The 18488-nt window shown below is 33.3% G+C and overlaps 1 protein-coding gene across 1 annotated transcript; it reads left to right on the top strand.

Moving 5' to 3' along the window:
• Positions 1–16318: 16318 nt before the first annotated feature.
• On the top strand, positions 16319–17015 carry LOC118480319 (protein CLAVATA 3-like). The gene is made up of 3 exons (XM_035975100.1): positions 16319–16445; positions 16533–16594; positions 16671–17015. The coding sequence occupies exons 1-3, from the start codon at positions 16370–16372 to the stop codon at positions 16836–16838; spliced, it is 306 nt and encodes a 101-aa protein (XP_035830993.1). The 5' UTR covers positions 16319–16369; the 3' UTR covers positions 16839–17015.
• The last annotated feature ends 1473 nt before the right edge of the window (positions 17016–18488 follow it).

Here is an 18488-nt window from a genome sequence, read left to right as displayed (position 1 = left end):
ATCGCCATAGGACTCAGACTCTATATAAAATCGATTAAACCCTAGTATAGATTCCCACACCGCTCTAAATTACTACGTATAAAGCTCAGGAACACAGTCAACCATACAGGCACATAGTCACATAAGCACATAATCACAGAACACTTAAGCACGTAGGAGCACGTAAACACGTAAGGCACGTAAGCACATGAGGCAATCAGAATACAAAAACCTATCATTCAAAGTTCGCAAATTCGAGAATAGCGATTGCGATTAGCGAGCACACAACGAGTAGTATAGCATAAGCGGGTAATATAGCATGTGAGCATCCACAAGTAGCAACGATTTATTAGCATCGGGTAGTGTGTGTTGTGTGATCAGCAGAAGCAAAAAGGCATTAGATCAAAAACCAATAGTATCTCAAAATGCTTACAAATAAGCGTAAAACCACATAAAACACATAAAATCCCACATAAAACGACAAATATCGGAGTCAGCAATTGCAGGCTCAGAATTGAAACACATAAAATTGGTGATTGCGAGGTTGAAATCGAATATAGATTGTCTCAGGCTGATAGACATTGACTACCCAAAGTGATTCGACTATTCACAAGGACTTTTGGCACACGCTTTGGCTTTTAGGACTGTGCTCTCGCCTCGATTTGGGCGATCGGCACGCATCCCTCGAGTTACAGTGTGACTTCAAGTCGTTGGAGTCCGTCGAGACTTTGGTCAGAGTTTTGTAAAACCAAAATAAGAGCGGAACAAGTCGTCAAGGTTCGGGTTTCACCCCTGACTTAACAACTTCGTTCCTGTTTGATAAAATAGAGAGGAAAAGTTACGTTAAAGTACGGATTCCACTCCTGATTCAACGCAAATTCTCCTGTTTGTAGATAAAAATGCGGGTTGAACAAGCGATTTAATCGAGAGTTTGCGGTTTTCACACCTAATCTCGATCCAATTACTTGGTTCATTTTGAAAATAGTGCAGTGCGACTGCCTTAGGAAAGGCAGTGTGATAGTATAGCGTGAGTGCGAGTGAAAATAGCAAGTAAGCTTGCACAGAACCCCTATAGGGTACGCACAAGCTGGTACATTGGTACTTAGACTATAGACTAGGTCTTTTCTAAGACATCGACCCAGACTAGGTCGAGTCTTGCCTAATTCCCTATAGATATGGCTCTGATACCAATCTGTCACAACCCATCGCTATGGCGGAGTCATCGGGGCACGACACTGAGCGAAACAGATTGTCCAGGAGAATCCATAACAACTATTAGATATAATATATTAAAGGTTCATGTCCCATACCACAAACATATAAAATAAAAACAGTCATTAAAGACATTGTTCTCAAAGACAAATTATCCATTCCGACAACTCAGATTTCATTAAATTGTTTGTTTCTAAGACTCGATCCTAACTTGATTTCCACATAGCAGCAAAACATCCTAAGCACCTGTCACATACGTTAAAATAGAGGTCAATACACATAGTGTAAAGGTGAGCATACAAGTTTGATATAGCATAATAGAGCTCGAAATAGTTTACGCATAAACAGCATGTAACATGTAAAAGTAAAGGCAAGTAGGTTATCAACAGAGAAATATGCACAGACGTGACTGTGAGTTGTAGAATGCGCAACATATATCCCCACTGTGACACGTGAAGTAAAGCCCTTAACAACCCCTGTCCACGACAGGTGCTGAGTTCAAACTATAGTACTATCGTTGCTAAGGTGTCAGGCAACAATCACTGTGTTAACATAACATACAAGCATTCATCGAATGACACGTAGCATGCAATAACGGTTAGCGTATAAATAGTGTTTGCGTTGTGTGTCGATTGTGATTTAGAATAAGTAACGTATGTAACACCCAAATGTGCATAAAGCAAAAAGGGTTCAAGTATACTCACAGATTGTGTTTAACAAGTAAACACTCTCTTGGATTGAAGGAAGCACTGGAAGAGATTAGCCTGAACAGTTAACGATAGCAGAAACGATAAGCGATGCGTAAAACGGTGCAATAGACCAAGTGTCAGATGGTAATCCGATCGGATAGCAATCCGGTCGGATGGCCAGTCGATCAGATGTCAATCCGTTCAGATGGTCATCCGATCGGATGGCCATTCGATTGGATTGACACCTTGTTTGGTAAGGATGCGTTTGTGTATGATGGCTTTGAAGTTTTCATTGTAGCATTTTGAAAAGAGAGAAGTATCTCTACCCTTCAGGTCGATCGACCGAACGACGTTTCTATCGGGTGGCGATCCGATTAGTAGGACACTTAGTGAAAACAAGTTCACACCAGGATTTTCAAACGATCGGATTGCAATCCGATCAGGTGGTAATCCGTTGGTTATTGAACCTGTTGAAAATTGTTTAAGTGTTGAGGTCCAAATGTCACATGGTCGGACGGTCGTTCGATCGGACGGCAATCCGATCGGACGGCAATTCGTTCGACGTTCAGAATCTTTAAAAAGTTGAAATAAAAGTTTAAGTGTGGAACCAAGTGTAAGCCGATCGGATGGCTGTCCGATCGGATGGCTGTCCGATCGGATGGCAATCCGATCCAAATGGCCTGATCGTCTTTGACACTTGATTGTTCTGATAGTTTTTGCAGTTCTGATTGAGACGGTGTGATAATGTGTTAAACAACAGAAACCCTATCTTGAACCAAGTGACCCGATCGAATAGGAATCACCCTAGTCTGGTCAGTTAACCTGTTCAAGACGGTTGTTCATGTTTATCCCAAAATCGGTAGTCTCCCTGATAGAAATCAGATCTTGAACCGACAAATCACTAAGAAGGAGTAGAAGATTAGAATGAGCTCCGATTCTATCGGTTTTGAGTGCATTGAGTGTAAAAGAGTTGAAAGAAAGTTGGAAAACCATCTTTCAATCCTTTTAGCCATGATTAGGTGTAGCTCTATGTGAAAACATTGTTTAATCTTGTGGAAATCCCTCAGATCTGAGTTGTTCTTGGTGGAATGAAGCCAACACTTGAAGTTCATAAGAACTCCATGATGACATCACCCTAGAACACCTCAAATCCATCGATTTCATGGTTAAAAGTTGAGATTCAAAAAAGAAAATGATGAAGAAGTGCGTGTAGATCATAGAAGTACCAGATTTAGGTTGAAAACTTACAAGAATCGTGAGAAATCGAGAGAAATGAGTGCTTGAGCTAGCTGGTCGAGTGGAGGAGCTGTCACATCACAAATGATGTGACAAGAGGGTATTTATGGGGTTTCCAAAAGAGGAAAGTGCACTGTGATCGGATTGGTCACCGATCGGATAACAACTCGATCGGATGGCGATCCGATCGGATGGCGATCCGATCGGATGGCCACTCGATCGGGTGGCCACTCGATCCGGTGTCCGGCGCGTTGAGTTTTGTCGTTTCGATTCGCGTGTTGAGCGTTGCGATGCGTTTCGAGCGAGCGATGCGGTAGAATTACCCATAGTTACACAAATAACCTAACTACTATATCTAACATACAATTACTTTAAATAACTTGCGTTTAGCATTTGCGATTCAATTGCGATAGAGTTGCGATGCGATAAGCGATAAAACATGCGATAGATAGCGATTAAACCTCGATTCTTAACAAGTACTCCACATAATACAACTAATGCGACAAAATAAATAGATTATCTACAAATCAAAGAAGTCAAAACAGGAGTTGAGCAAGGGGTGACAGATCGCAATTAGGAATCCTTTCTTCCTTTGACTTCAATCTTGACTTTGACTTTGACTTCCGAAACACGGGGTGTTACATGTGTATTTTCTAGTAGTGCCTTTTTTCCTACATTTTTTTTATCTTAACCATTGATTTATTCTATTTAGCTAAAATAAACTTTTCATTTGATCTACCCTATTAGAGTACATAAATTGTAATATATATGTATATATATTTAATGAGGTCTTTGGCAATCTTAGTGCCAACGTTAAAAGTAAAACCCCATATATATAGTGGAGAGTTCAAATAAGAAGAAATTATTTGTAAGAAAGAAATAAAAGAAATTTCAACCAATAGAAATGCTTCATTTGACTTTATTTAATATTTGTATTTAATGTCACTATAAGGGTAAATTAGTAAACTTACATATATCATTAATTTGTAGTCTTGCTCTTTAATAACTAACTATATTAAATTTGTAACTTATTTTTAAATATACATTTTCTCAAAAAATAAAAATAAAAATTCGTTTATAGTGTAGGATAAATTAAGAGGTGTGTATGATAAATTTCAATATGTGTAAGCTAAATTTCGAAATTTGTAGGATAACTTTTAATGTTTGTAGGTAAAACAATTTAGCGTGGAGGATAATAGTCTTTATGAGTAATGAATTAGTTAAACATAATAATAAATGAGATGAGGGAAAAACTATTTAGTGTTTTACAATAGTACCCTTTCTTCTTTTTCTTCTCAATTAAAATTTTCTTCTCAAATGAACATCTCCCTATATATATATATATATATATATATATATATAGAGAGAGAGAGAGAGAGAGAGATAGAGAGAGAGAGGAAGGTTAACGTACATTACGGCTTAACGGACATCACGTACGATAGGTAATTACGCACGTTCATTTTAAAATCACGCACGTTATAACTCAAAAATCCAAAATCACGCATGTTAAAACACAATAATCACGCGTATTGAAAACATTAATCCCGCATGTTATAGAACAAATCACGCACGTTGTCGTACGTGAAGTACGTTAAGCCGTAATGTACGATATACTTTTTCTATATATATATATATATATATATACACACATAGAAATGGGATCAGGAGAAAACACCCAAAAGTGTGATAACGGTGAGAACGCATTCTGGCCAAACATGTGGTGCGGGGCATGATCCGGGTCCGAGGTTTTTTTTTGTCTTTTCAATCTTCTTTTATTTTCCCAACGCGCTATAACATTTTCTGGCGTCTAAGATTATTTTGGTGTTAATTGTATTTATTAAACTTTTTGGCGTTGAATTAATTGTTTTTGTGTCACATAGATAATTTTTTGGCGTTATAGCGTTTTCTGGTCAATTTTTTTTGGCTTTTTGTGGTGTTGTATAATAATTCACTACGAGTCATTAATATTTTCATAAGATTACAATAAGACCAAATGTTTTTTTATGGCGTTTAGTGAATTTTTTGTCGTTTGATACATTTGACAAGATGCTTTGCCAACACCTGTTCTCACAGTTTTCATACTACTAGCATTTTGGTGTTTGTAGTTTTTGACGTTTTATATAATAATGTATTTTATTTGTAGAGAATTAGATAACAAAACAACAGATAACTTGATAACAAAACAATATAAAATGAAAATAAAAAAAATTAAAAATGGTAATCTAATTTCTCTTCCGAATCTTCACTGTCATTAGCCTCTTCTTCTTGAATTTGTTTTGGCATTTTGAACCTTTTGAATACCTTAGCTAGATGCCAACTTTCCTACATAAACCTCGTCTTTTTCAGACGAAGTTGCTTAGTGGCATCCTGTGTTTTGGTGTGATATTCTTTTTGGTGGCATGTCATTGAAGATCAACTCTTGCTTGATGCTATTTATAATAATGGAGTCCAAAATAGCATTTTACACTTGTGTTGATCCCTTTATTCCATGCCGATATTGATCAAGAACAAAGCTCACATGATGGCATATCACTGTCATCAGTCTCTTTTTCTTGAATATTTGTCCATCTCATTCAGCAAAAGATTATTGAGATAACCCCCTCAGAAGAAGAATCCATTCAGTGAAAGCTTTGCCATCTGTGGTTATTTTAACTAACATTTTTGGCGTTTCAAAGTGAGTGGTTTCTAGAGGATATGGCGTTTGTTTTTCTGGGTGTGATCAATTCATTGTGTATAGACCCCTCTCTTATAGGAGTTTTTTGGCGCGTAGTTTAGGTGGGATTTTTTTATTGTAGTAAATGATACTAATAAAGTAACCTTCAGTTACTGTTTTGTATTTACTGTTTTGATCAGCTTTATCTGTTTATAGGTGTTAGACGTCCCATCTTCTAAGTTTGGCGTTTTTTTTAAATGGTGTTATGCAAACCAAGATGACAAAATACAATAACGGAGAAAATAAGATATTAAGCAGGAAAAATATTTTTTGTTATTTTGGGCGTTTTTTAAGCAATAACCTTTTTTAGTATTTTTTTGGCGTTTTGCAAATAAATAGAGAAATATATCATTTAATTATCCTAAAAAAAAGAAGATTACACAGAAGAAAAAAAAAGAAAAAAATTAAAACCCTTCGTCAGAAGGTACTTTATGCGAAAAGTATCCATCACTTGCGTCATCTTCTTCCTCGGAGTCTTCATCTGGATCTTTATCCATGTCATCACCTTCACCTTCATCGGCTTCTTGTTCCTGAAGATTCTGAAGACTCCACTTGAACATGTTTTGCATTAACTCCAATTTTGAGTCCATATTTGTGTTCAAACAAGTGGCGTTATGCAATTCTTCCATGAAACCAAGTCCCTGCTTTGTCATGATGTTTTCAAGCCAGTAGACTTCCTACTCTCCGTTGTCGTATATAACGGTCACCATGTCTGTTTCATCATCGAAACGCCATGATATGATGACAGGGTCCGGCTTTACATCTGCTTTGATTGGTCCAAATTTCTTTGTTACTGCTTTCATAAGCATATGTGTTTCATGGCATTCGTTGTCCAGAGCGATGCCAAGGGATAGGATACCCCTCTGTAGCTCTTCTTCCATCTTCAAAATTGCCTTGATCGTCCTAACATACACCCTCCTTGTGTTTTCAAAACGCAGGACGAACCGCCTGATTGCCAGAGTGTATCTCGACCAAATGATTGTTGCCATTTTTGGCGATTTGGTTGAATTGATGTTTTTGGTTAAAGATGTTTTTGAAAAAATGGAAAGATTGAAGTGATTATGGAAGCGATGCTTTTACGTCGTTTATATAATGATTTTTTTGCCGCATAATTTAGGAGGGAATTTCTTCTAATAAATGTTAATAACTGAAATTCAGTTACTGTGTTGTTTCCTCTTCCTGTAATATCCAATGCGTTTTATCACTAATTTTTGGCGTTTTGTTTTCAAAGGCGTTTTGTTTTTTTAATGGCGTGTTATCATTTGATGGTGTTTTGAATTTGAGCGGTAAAATAACCTTTTACCCTTAATGAAGCGCTTCCCACATAATAAAATTGATGTTATTTACGAAAACGCCACCGCGCAATCTAGTCCATGGATTGTTTTGATCTTACGATCCATAAGCGTTCTCTCCGTTCTCACACTTTTCACCGTTTTCTCTAAATCCTGACCCTATATATATATATATATATATATATATAGGGGATGGTTTAAATGAGAATGCTAAATATCGCCATAACCGTGAAAACAAATGAAAAAACCGCGAGAACTTGGTCAAAAACAATTCAAATTCAAAAAACTTTCTACATTTATCATTATTATTTGAATACATTAAAAAGAGTAATTTTGAAAGGAGAAATGCATTATTTGATGTTGTAAATTCTTTTTTTGCCATTTACAACAACAAAAAAGAATTTACAACATCAAATAATTCATTTCTCCTTTCAAAATCACTCTTTTTAGATTTTTTACACATGTGTAAATATAACAGATTTACACATGTGTAAATGGCAAACTTACACATGTGTTAATTTTCTTTATTTACGAATTCACGTAAATTTAAACGTATAAATTAAATTTCTAACATTGTAATCGATAATAATAATGATAAGTGTAGAAAAAATTTTTGAATTTGAATTGTTTTTTACCAAGTTCTCGCGATTTTTTCATTTATTCTCACGGTTCTCGGGATATTTAGCGTTCTCATTTAAACCTTCCCCATATATATATATATATATATATATATATATATATATATATATATATATATATATATATATATATATGGTAAGGATCCTAAGAGAAGTCCACCCTATTTGAGAAACTTGAGAAGTAATCTGGATCACACATTTTCTCTAAGCAAAAAATGCAAAAAAAAGGTTAAAAATAAATTTTTTTTTTTGGAAAAATCGAAGCTTTTTCTTTAAGGTTTTTTTTTAATTTTTTTAGGGATTTATACACATGTTTATATTGTCAGTTATACATATATGTATATACATGTTTAAAACTGAAAAATAAGTCTTATAAACTCTAAACCCTAAACTCTAAAGCTAAACCCTAATGCTAAACGCTAAAGCTAAACCCTAAAGCTACAGCTAAACCAAAAAGCTAAAGTTAAACCCTAATGCTAAACCAAAAATCTAAACCATAATGCTAAACCCTAAATACTAATGCTAAACCCTAAAGCTAAACCCTATATACTAATGCTAAACCCTAAACCCTAAACCCTAATGGTAAACCTTAAAGCTAAACCCTAGATACTAATGCTAAACCCTAAACCCTAATACTAAACCCTAATGCAAACCCTAAAGCTAAAGCTAAACCCAAAAGCTAAAGCTAAACCTCAAAGCTAAACCCTAATGCTAAACCCAAAATCTAAACCATAATGCTAAACCCTAAATACTAATGCTAAACCCTAAAGCTAAACCCTAAATACTAAAGCTAAACCCTAAATACTAATGATAAACCCTAAACCCTAATGCTAAACCCTAATACTAAACCCTAAATAACACTTATTTTTCAACTTTAAATATGTATATACATATATGTATAGTTGACAATATACACATATGTATAGTTAAAAAATTAACAATATACATGTGTATAAATTCCTAAAAATAAAAAAAAAACGTAAAGAAAAAGCTCTGATTTTTCCAAAAAAATAATAATAATAATAAATTGCATTTTTTTATATTATTTTGCTTAGGAAAAATGTGTGGTCCAGAATACTTCTTAAGTTTCTCAATTAGCCTACTACTTCTCACATGATCCTTATCCTATCTATCTATACTTTCTATAAAAGGAGAAATCCCAATGACATAAGAAAAGTGATGTGTCAGCCAGAGAGGCTGTCCAACAATGTTTTTCTTATGTCATTACTGCATCATAAAGCCTAATATATAAAATTATTTTAAATTCTCTCTAAACCTCTGCCAGTGCACAAAACCTCTGCCCATGTCTTTCCTTTCAAGCCAGCGTATAACTTAGCAGATGTTTGCTTATGTCTAAACGTATACCTTAGCAGAGGTTTAGAAATTGCCAGTAATTTCAAATTCAAAATGTCTGGGGATATGTAATTTGCAATTAATGCATGTCACTCACTCACTTCTGTCAATCATCTTCTTATATAAAGGTTCTTTTTTCTCATTTCACTCTTCATATTTACACTCTACTTAAGTTCTATGCTTTTGTATTTTCAAACCACACTTCCAATGTATCTCTCCCTCAAATCCCTTCTTCTCAATAGTCGACATTTGTTCGTAAAGGATAAGAGAAACAGAAGCTCTCTCTGACCCACTTTCAGAACAAATTTTGGGGATATGTGGTTTGCATTGATGATGGTAATGTCATATATATAATTATGTTTGTTTTGGTTTTTGATTTTTACTAGTTGTTTTTTATCTGAGTTATGACTAAATGATAATTGTGAATGATCTGAGCAGATGATGATGGTGATTGTTCTACAATTGTTGTTGGCATCATTGTTCCAACATCGTTTAAAGTATGTTTTTTGAGCTACTCTAATTTTGAAATCTTGAATTTTTAATTTTGAAGTAATCTACTCTAATTCTCGCTTTATATTTAAGTCTAATCATAGTTGTTTGAAATTCATACAATCATATGCGGGTTATTTTAGGTTTGTGGATATTGTTAAATCACTTCATTGCAGACAAAGAAAGATTATTAAATGTAGAGTTAAAATAATTTTTGCTTATGTCTAAATGATGTTTATAACTGACTTGGGTAGATGATGATGATGTAGAACCCACAGTAGTTCCTACTAAACGAAAGAAAAGATTTGCTACTGTTGTAAGATAAGATTTTATTTGATAAGATATATAAGTAGATTCAGTTTGTTCTTTCCTGCCTTTTTTGTATTAAAAGAAGCATAAAGTTTGGAATTTTGTTGTATAGAATGTATATACTTCTGTAGGCTCCGGTGATTTAAAGCAACTCTTTATCAAGCAAGTTGAGGATTAAGTATATGAGGATAGGGCTACTCTTCAACTGCTGAAGAAATGTTTTGATGTACTGCATCTTGGTCTGTTCACGAGAGAGCTGGTTTCTAGAAACCTGATGGTGATGCCTTCAATACTTCTGTGGAGTTCATGGCGATTGTCAAAATATACATTGAGAAGTTCAATACTCGATGGAGTTGAAGCTAAAAGCACTTAATTTTTGCTGTTAGATTCCTAAATTTCTTGGTGTTGTTAGATTTTAAGGTTTCGTTGTTCAGTACTCGATGTAATTGTTGATCTTTTAATCCTCATAATTAAACTTTAATCCTATTAATGTTTGTGGAGCCTTTTATTTTTGCTAATTTTAAGGTGCATAAGTATTATTATGTAATTTTTAATATCATCTGAGTATTGCAGATCGATATTGATGTAGATGTGAAATTGTCTCTGAGTTTGATTTAGATTATGTTGATATTGAATTGTGCTTGAACAATTTTTTGAAGAATTACAAAGAATCAATTTCTGTTACTGTATTCAAAGTTAAAGTTTGCCAAAAGAGAACATCTGCTCGAAATCATCATCTGCTAATCTATCGGTTGTTTGACTTGCTACTGTTGTCAACATCTGTTGTTGCCTAAAAGTGCTTCTCAACATCCGTTTGAAATTTTATTATTTTTTTTATTATTTGGTAAGTCAGCAGTTTTTTGAAGAATTTCTGCTCAATTACAAGTGATCCTCTGCTGATGAAGACATAGTCTGAAGAAAGTTTTAAGAATTAAAGGTCTGCTATGGGTCAACAGATCTTAAAGAACAACAGAGGATAGACATTAGATCCTGCTCAACAGAGTTTTTAAAAGAAAATTGTTGAAGTTTTGAAATGCGGATAATGGTAGATAATCCCCATGTGGCATAAGAAAAGCTGATGTGACAGCCAGAGAGGCTGTCCAACAATGCTTTTCTTATGTCATTACTGCATCATAAAGCCTAATATATATAAAATTATTTAAAATCTATCTAAAAGTCTGCCTCATCTGAAAATCTCTGCCCATATCTATCCTTTAAAGCCAGCAGAGGTTGAAAGTCCTTCCTTTGGCAAACGTGTAACTTAGCAGATGTTTGGAAATTGCCGGTAATTTCAAATGCAAAATGCCTGGGGATATGTAATTTTCAATTAATGCATGTCACTCCGTCACTTCTGTCTTATGGTAAATGCGTCTTATGGTAAACAAGGAGGTTAAGTGTAATTATGATAACCTGTTTCTTTTTTTTTTTTGAAGGTTTAAAATTTGTCCTTTGGATTTCTTGATATTTAATTTTATACTTTTCCCATGGAAATGCAGTTTTGAAATGTTTTGCATTAAAAGCCTAACCATCGTCGCATCATATTCTTTACACACTAAGTTAGTCTGACGATGTATCTAGTCATAACCGCCTTCATTGGGTATATAAACTACATTGGGAAACTGCTTTCATCATTACCGCTTTCATCCATCTACTCAATCATCTTCAAAGTTTTTTGACAACCAGTATCTTTACAATTTCTTTGTCTTTCAAACACGCATTTGTTCACTGCGAAATGGAAAACAGTATGTTTCAAATTATTGTTGACGAAATTTTCACGAGGCTCCCTGCAGAAGATATTGGTTGTTTGAAATGTCTTTCCAAAATTTTTTTATAGGGAACTGTCAAGTCATGCATTTGGGATAATCCATGCTCTTCGAAGTGGAGATTCACTACAAAAGAAACTACTCTCCTTTAAAGACACGTCAATTGTCGTTGACAACATAGTAGCTGGTAATTTGCATGTCGGGACAAGCAAAACCTTAAGTTTTCCTAAAAAGTCCACCCTACTTTCTTACGTATTCTATTGTCATTTAATGGATTGTTGTTAGTTTGCAATGAAGGGATTTGTTGTGAGCTGATCCTTTGGAATCCAACTGCCAGGCGCTATAAGTTTTTGTCTGACGACTACTTAAATTATATTCATGATCGAAATTCTGATACAGGTGGAATTTATTTTGATCAATCCAATGATCTGAAAGTGCTTCACATTAGCTGTTACCGTAATGTGGCTACTGCTCGTGTTTACTCATGACGTCGTGAGTCATGGATAACAATAAATTTTTGCAGCGTAAATAATTATGGTTCAAGAAGTTATTCATGGTCTCCAAGCATTTATGCTGATAAAACCATATATTTCATGGTTTCAAATTATTGGTATCCACTAGGTGAGAGGAACATTGTTGCTTTCAATGTTCTTTCTGAGACTTTCAGAATGCTTCATTTTCCCGAGAGTATCGTAGTCAATCCTTGCCAAGGGTATTTTTTGACCATCGCAAAGAGGCTGCATTTGATTGTTATTGGAAAGTCTGCTGAGCTGACTGTTGATTTGCTCAGATATGAAGAAGAAGGCTGGATCAAGGTGTTTGCTTTCAATAATCCTCGTGTAGTTGATTATATAGATAGTCGCCGAAGGACTAATATAACTAAAAACAACAAGTGCCTGATAACAAGCATTTGGGGGAATATGGTTGAAGTTGATCTGAACAGGGAAGTTTTGAAATACCTCCAACATGTTGACAACTACAATGGTCCGAAAGGAGCTTTATTTATCGAGACTACTGTTTCGCCCAGAGATTAGAAATTATTATGCTGTATTTTACTGAATGTTGTTTGCTGTTTTGAACTTTGTTTATTATATAGTTACGTCTGTTTGACACTTGTAGTTTTTATATAATTAGTTGTGTTAAAATTATTAACTATGTTTGTTATTTAAATTAATTAAATGAATATTTAGATTTTAGAGTTTAAAAGCTTGTAATATTGGCAAATGTCTGTTTAAATGATGAAAGGTCTGTTGTTGTGAACACATGTTTAAAAAGAAAATAGTGGTTGATACATCTGTTGACTTTGGTCAACAGATGGGTGAAAACAGATGTTTGATACCACTGTTGGGTTAAAGCAGAGTGTTGTGGAGAAAACTGTGGTTGAAACTGCAGTTGGGTTAAGATGGTGGTTTAAAACCACTGTTGGGTTAAAATAGTGTTTTGTGGAGGTTGAAGGGGATTGAAACGACTGTTGAGTTAAAATATTGTTTTTTAAAGAAGGAACATGCTTGAATGTAAATGTTATTTTGTTTACAGAATGAATTATAAGTTGTATATTTTTGTACTTTTCATACTCTAAACTTTAAGTATTTAAGGTTGAATTTGAAGTTGGGGGGATATGGTTGAAGTTGATCTGAGCAATCAAGTTTTGAAATACCTCCAACATGTTGGCAACTACAAGTCCGAAAGGAGCTTTATTTATCGAGACTATTGTTTCGCCCATTGATTAGAAAATATTATGTTGTATTTTACTGAATGTTGTTTGCTGTTTTGAACTTTGTTTATTATATAGTTACCAATGTTTGACACTTTCATATTTTATATAATAATTAGTTGTGTTAAAATTATTAAGCATCTTTGTTATTTAAATTAATTAAGTGAATATTCAGGTTTGAGAGTTTAAAAGGTTGTAATATTGGCAAAGGTTTGTTTAAATGATGAAAGCTTTGTTGTCATGGACATATGTTTGAAAATAAAACAGTGGTTTATAGATCTGTTGACTTTGGTCAACAGATCTTTGAAACCACTGTTGGGTAAGCCGAGTGTTCTAGAGAAAACTTTTGTTGAAACCGCTGTTGGGTTGATGTTTGAAAATAAAATAGTGCTTGATACATCTGTTGACCAGTCAACAGATGGAAACAGATGTTTGAAACCACTGTTGGGTTAAAGCAAAAATTTGTGGAGAAAACTGTTGTTGAAACCGCTGTTGGGTTAAAACGGTGGTTTAAAACCACTATTGGGTTAAAATAGTGTTTTGTGGAGGTTGAAGGGGATTGAAACGACTGTTGATTTAAAATATTGTTTTTTGGAGAAGGAACATGCTTGAATGCAAATGTTATTTCTTTTACTAAAGATTAATAAGTTGTATATTTTTGTATTTTTTAAACTCTAAACTTTAAGTATTTAACGACTGACTTATCTATTTATAAGTCTATAAATATAACCATATTCATCATTTATATGCGTTATGCATGGTTTTCTAAGAAACCACCCGTGTACTGCTACTACTATATAATAAAAGAAACCATTTATGGGACACTTGTTATCGTATTAGGCCACGTCTTATGAATAATTATTATTTTAGTTTAATCTCTTCTAACTAATTACAGATAACCCATTCTATTAAATATTATTTAGTTTAAAAATATCTTATAGATAATTATTATTTAGACCAAGTCTTATAAGTAGTTATTATTTTAGTTTAATCTCTTCTAATTAATTATAGATAAACCATTCTGTTGCCGTTCAAAAAAAAAAAGATAACCCATTCTATTAAATATTATTTAGTTTAATATATTATAGATAATTATTATTTAATTTAATATCTTATAGATAATTATTATTTAGTTTAATGTCTTCTAATTAATTATAGATAATCTCCTACCAAATATTATTTTGTTTAAACTTTTCTACTTAACTATAGATAATTACTATTTAGTTTAAATTTAATATATACTTCTCATTTATAATATTATTTATTTGATTTTCTAAATCATATGACAGATACCTACTTTTTATTTGTAATATACAAAGTTACTCTTATTATCTCTAATAAGCTTCAAACTTTTACCATAGTATATATATAATGCTAGACATAAAATCAAAAAACATTTTGGATGCCATCAATAACTTAAGACATAATATAATTATATGTATAATATGCACTTTTTAATAAAATAGTTAACCCATTTACCATCATACAACCTCCCAACTATTCAATCACGTTTTTTTTTTCTATCTTATATTACTTAATAAATAAAAATTAATATCAAATCTTATCCTATTTTAAATGTCGAATAGAATACTTCTATTTTTCTAATAAAATATTATCCTTAAATTTAAATTGTTAATTTAAGATATTTTTAAATAACCAAATTATTTATCACCAAAGCTATACTTTGTATTAATATATTAGAGGAAGGTTAACGTACATTACGACTTAACGTACATCAGGTACGACAGGTAATTACGCACGTTCATTTTAAAATCACGCACGTTATTACTCAAAAATCCAAAATCACGCATGTTGAAACACAATAAACACGCATACTGAAAACATTAATCACGCATGTTATAAAACAAATCACGCACGTTGTCGTACGTGAAGTACGTTAAGCCGTAATGTACATTATACTTTTTCTAATATATTATTTATTTTATTTTCATTATTAAAAAAATTATTATATCGATTTTATTACATAATTTTTAAACAAATTGCATATAACTTTCAATATTACTTTATATATAAAATTAGATTTATTACGGGTTTTTTTAAATATAATTTATATTTTATCACTCAAATGGCTGCTTATTTGTTTCTTGAATAATTAACATGTTTGGCCACTGTATATTCTTTTCAATAATAATCTCCGCAATCACCATATCTATCGCGTATCGAGTATATCCATAATTTTTTTTAAATATAATTTTTTTATTATTTAGTATATAAAATTATATTTATTCAAGTCGTGTAATACACGAGAGTTTTTAAAGATATTTTTTTTATTATTTGGTAAACAGTATTACATTTATTTAACCCGTGTAATACACGTGATTTTAAATATATAACTTTTTTATTATTTGGTACATAAAATTACATTTATTCAACTCGTGCAATAAATGGGTTTTTTAAAGATATATTGTTTTGTTATTTAGTATATATAAAATCCGTTTATTCAACCCGTATAATACACGGGGTTATAACCTAGTATATATATATATAAAGGGAAAAACATTTACTATTGACACGATTTTTTTTTATTAGAAACTAGCTTATAAATAATCTGTAATAATATGTTGCCTACAAATTCTATATACGTCGATCCATCGAGTTAATTGTTAATTCTTTGTTTCTTCGTACAATTGCCGAATAATATATTTATCTATAGTTATTATTTTAAATTTATCGACATAACATCCCTCTATTTTTATTTTTATTCTATATAAAAGTTACATATGATATTACACTAGTGGGAGAAAAACATAAAATTGAATAATGAATAATGATTTAATTTCCTAGGTGGCTGCTGATGCAATGATGCAACTGTAGCTGAGTTGAGAATCTATCCTATCCTGACTCATAGTCGTTATAAATAGTGTGGAGTATCCCCTCACTTCACTTCACTTGTCACCCTCTCTTCCTCAAACCAGACAAAACCAAATCTTCTCTTCCATACACACAAAAAAAAAAAAACTCATGGCTTTCGAACCCAAATCACTTTCTGTGTCCTTCCTTTTGCTGCTGTGCTTGTTTCTTGTGCTGCAACTCTCTGGTATAATCACTGAAAGAATTCTCCATTTTTTGAACTCTGAAAACGCTTATTTTTAACTAATTAAAGGCTGTTTCTCTTTGCATGCAGATGGTGCCGAAGCAACCACCCTCTACAATGGTTCCATTCTGAAAGATATCAGTAATAGGAAGGTATGGTGTAGATATATATAACATATAAAGGATGGATGATGTAGATGTAGATGACATGTATGTTTTGTGTGTGTAGTTATTGGTGGTGAATGGTTTGGAAGCAAAAGAAGCAGTGTTGAACATGGGTGGCAAGAGTAAAAAAGAGGAGGAAGAGGAGGAGGGTTGGGAGCTAAGGGCAGCACCATTGGGTCCAGACCCACTTCACCATCACGGTGCCGACCCCCAAAAGCCACGCACCCCTTGATCATGCCTTGTCTTTTTTGACTGTTAAGTGCATCTGCTCAGCTGGCGAGCTATGGATGAAGTCGTTGGTTAACTTTTTGATCTTTATTAATTAATTTGTAGTTTCTTATAACGTGTAGTATGTATAGTTGCAGAATGTCATGGTAGTTTTAGTGGTTAAGATCAGTGTTTTGTTGGTATGAAGCAATATATGTACGTTTAAGAGAAGCACTAGACTCATTGTACTTTGGCTCAGTGGCTGATCCAGGATTTTCCGTTAGGTTACAATGGTAGGTTAGGTTATAAAGGGTTGGGTCAAAACGGGTCATATAAAAAAGATGTATCATATATCAAACCGTAGAAAAAAAAAATCAATGGCTGCTACCTAATAAAAATCACAAGCACTTAATCCCAAACTTGCATAATATGAATAAAATCACAAGCACTTAAAAGACATGCAAGACATGTAAGATGGTTGCAAGTGGCAACTTAATTGATCTTGGAATTGTAATAATCATACATTTCAAAGAAGCAGAAGATAAAAGGCATAACCATGGGGTTTCTATTAGTTCTCATAGCCATAGTCGAATTTGGATTTCTAGGACGTGCAAACGTGAGTTTGAATTACAGATTGGGCTGGAAGAAAAGAATGTGCACTTGGGGCCCTGTCAAAAAAAAAAAAAAAAAAAAAAAAAAAAAAAAAAAAAAAAAAAAAAGAATTGGGTACATTACAATTTGGATCTATATTCTTTAAAAAAAGTATAGAGCAATTCAGAACTTGAGTGGGGGCCTAGGCCCCCCCTCCCCTTCAAGTCAATCTGCCCCTATTGCAGCTATTGTTCAAGTGTTTAGTCCTTTGTATAGGTTATTTAAAGGTCAACGGCCAGAAATTTTATTTATAAGGTTGTGAAGGTAACAAAGTTAGGATGCAAGTGGAAGATCGAGTCCTAAACTTACTACATTTAGGTTTCAAACTCGCAACTTTTAGATTTGAACCTTTTTAGGTTGGATATATCAATACATTTAGTTAAAGTTTAAGCAACTCGGTTTGAAAAACTTGCTCTTCTACAAGTGGTTTCCAGATGATGCATCGTGTCTACACATTATTGTTCTCTATATTTTACCACTTCGTGTTTATTAGGTTGTAGCGAGATAACAATTTGATCAAGTAGTTGATGCTAATTCGGTGTGAAGATTAAAATGATAGTTACATTAGAACTTCAAATTAAATAAGTATTACTGTTAGAATATGATGTGTATTTGGTGTGTGTATATATATATAGAGGATTGGGTTCATTTGTGAATGTGTTGGTCTGCCGAGTTGAGTTTATGATAAGAGTTGAACTGAAAATTGATAAGGAGTATGTATAAGAGCTTACGGATTCTTATCTGGACTAGTTTGATAAAAGAGAACGAGGCAGAAAGGGCCAAAACTTCAAACAAGCATAACTTGGGTTACGATTGGAGTTACATGGTCTACAAGTAGGCAACCGGAAGGTCACGACGACCCGGTTCACAAGGCAAAGAACCATACGTGGTTTGATCCAGCTGTCAAACCCGAATTCCATGATTTAAGGCTCCGATTTTAGCGGTCAGGTTTTTTTTCCTGATGTCGTCAAACTTCAGCACTTTCTCTTTTTAGCCTAAAGCATCATTGAATCAATTCACACAT

Source organism: Helianthus annuus, chromosome 7 (genome assembly GCF_002127325.2).
Source record: "Helianthus annuus cultivar XRQ/B chromosome 7, HanXRQr2.0-SUNRISE, whole genome shotgun sequence".
Taxonomy (NCBI): Eukaryota; Viridiplantae; Streptophyta; class Magnoliopsida; order Asterales; family Asteraceae; genus Helianthus; species Helianthus annuus.
This window is presented reverse-complemented; position numbering and strand designations above follow the sequence as displayed.

Excerpts from the sequence above, each read along its gene's own strand:
- LOC118480319 (XM_035975100.1), top strand. The coding sequence starts at position 16,370 with ATGGCTTTCGAACCCAAATCACTTTCTGTGTCCTTCCTTTTGCTGCTG. Across the intron at positions 16,446-16,532 it reads TCTTGTGCTGCAACTCTCTG|ATGGTGCCGAAGCAACCACC; the intron begins GTATAATCACTG and ends CTTTGCATGCAG. Across the intron at positions 16,595-16,670 it reads AAGATATCAGTAATAGGAAG|TTATTGGTGGTGAATGGTTT; the intron begins GTATGGTGTAGA and ends TTGTGTGTGTAG.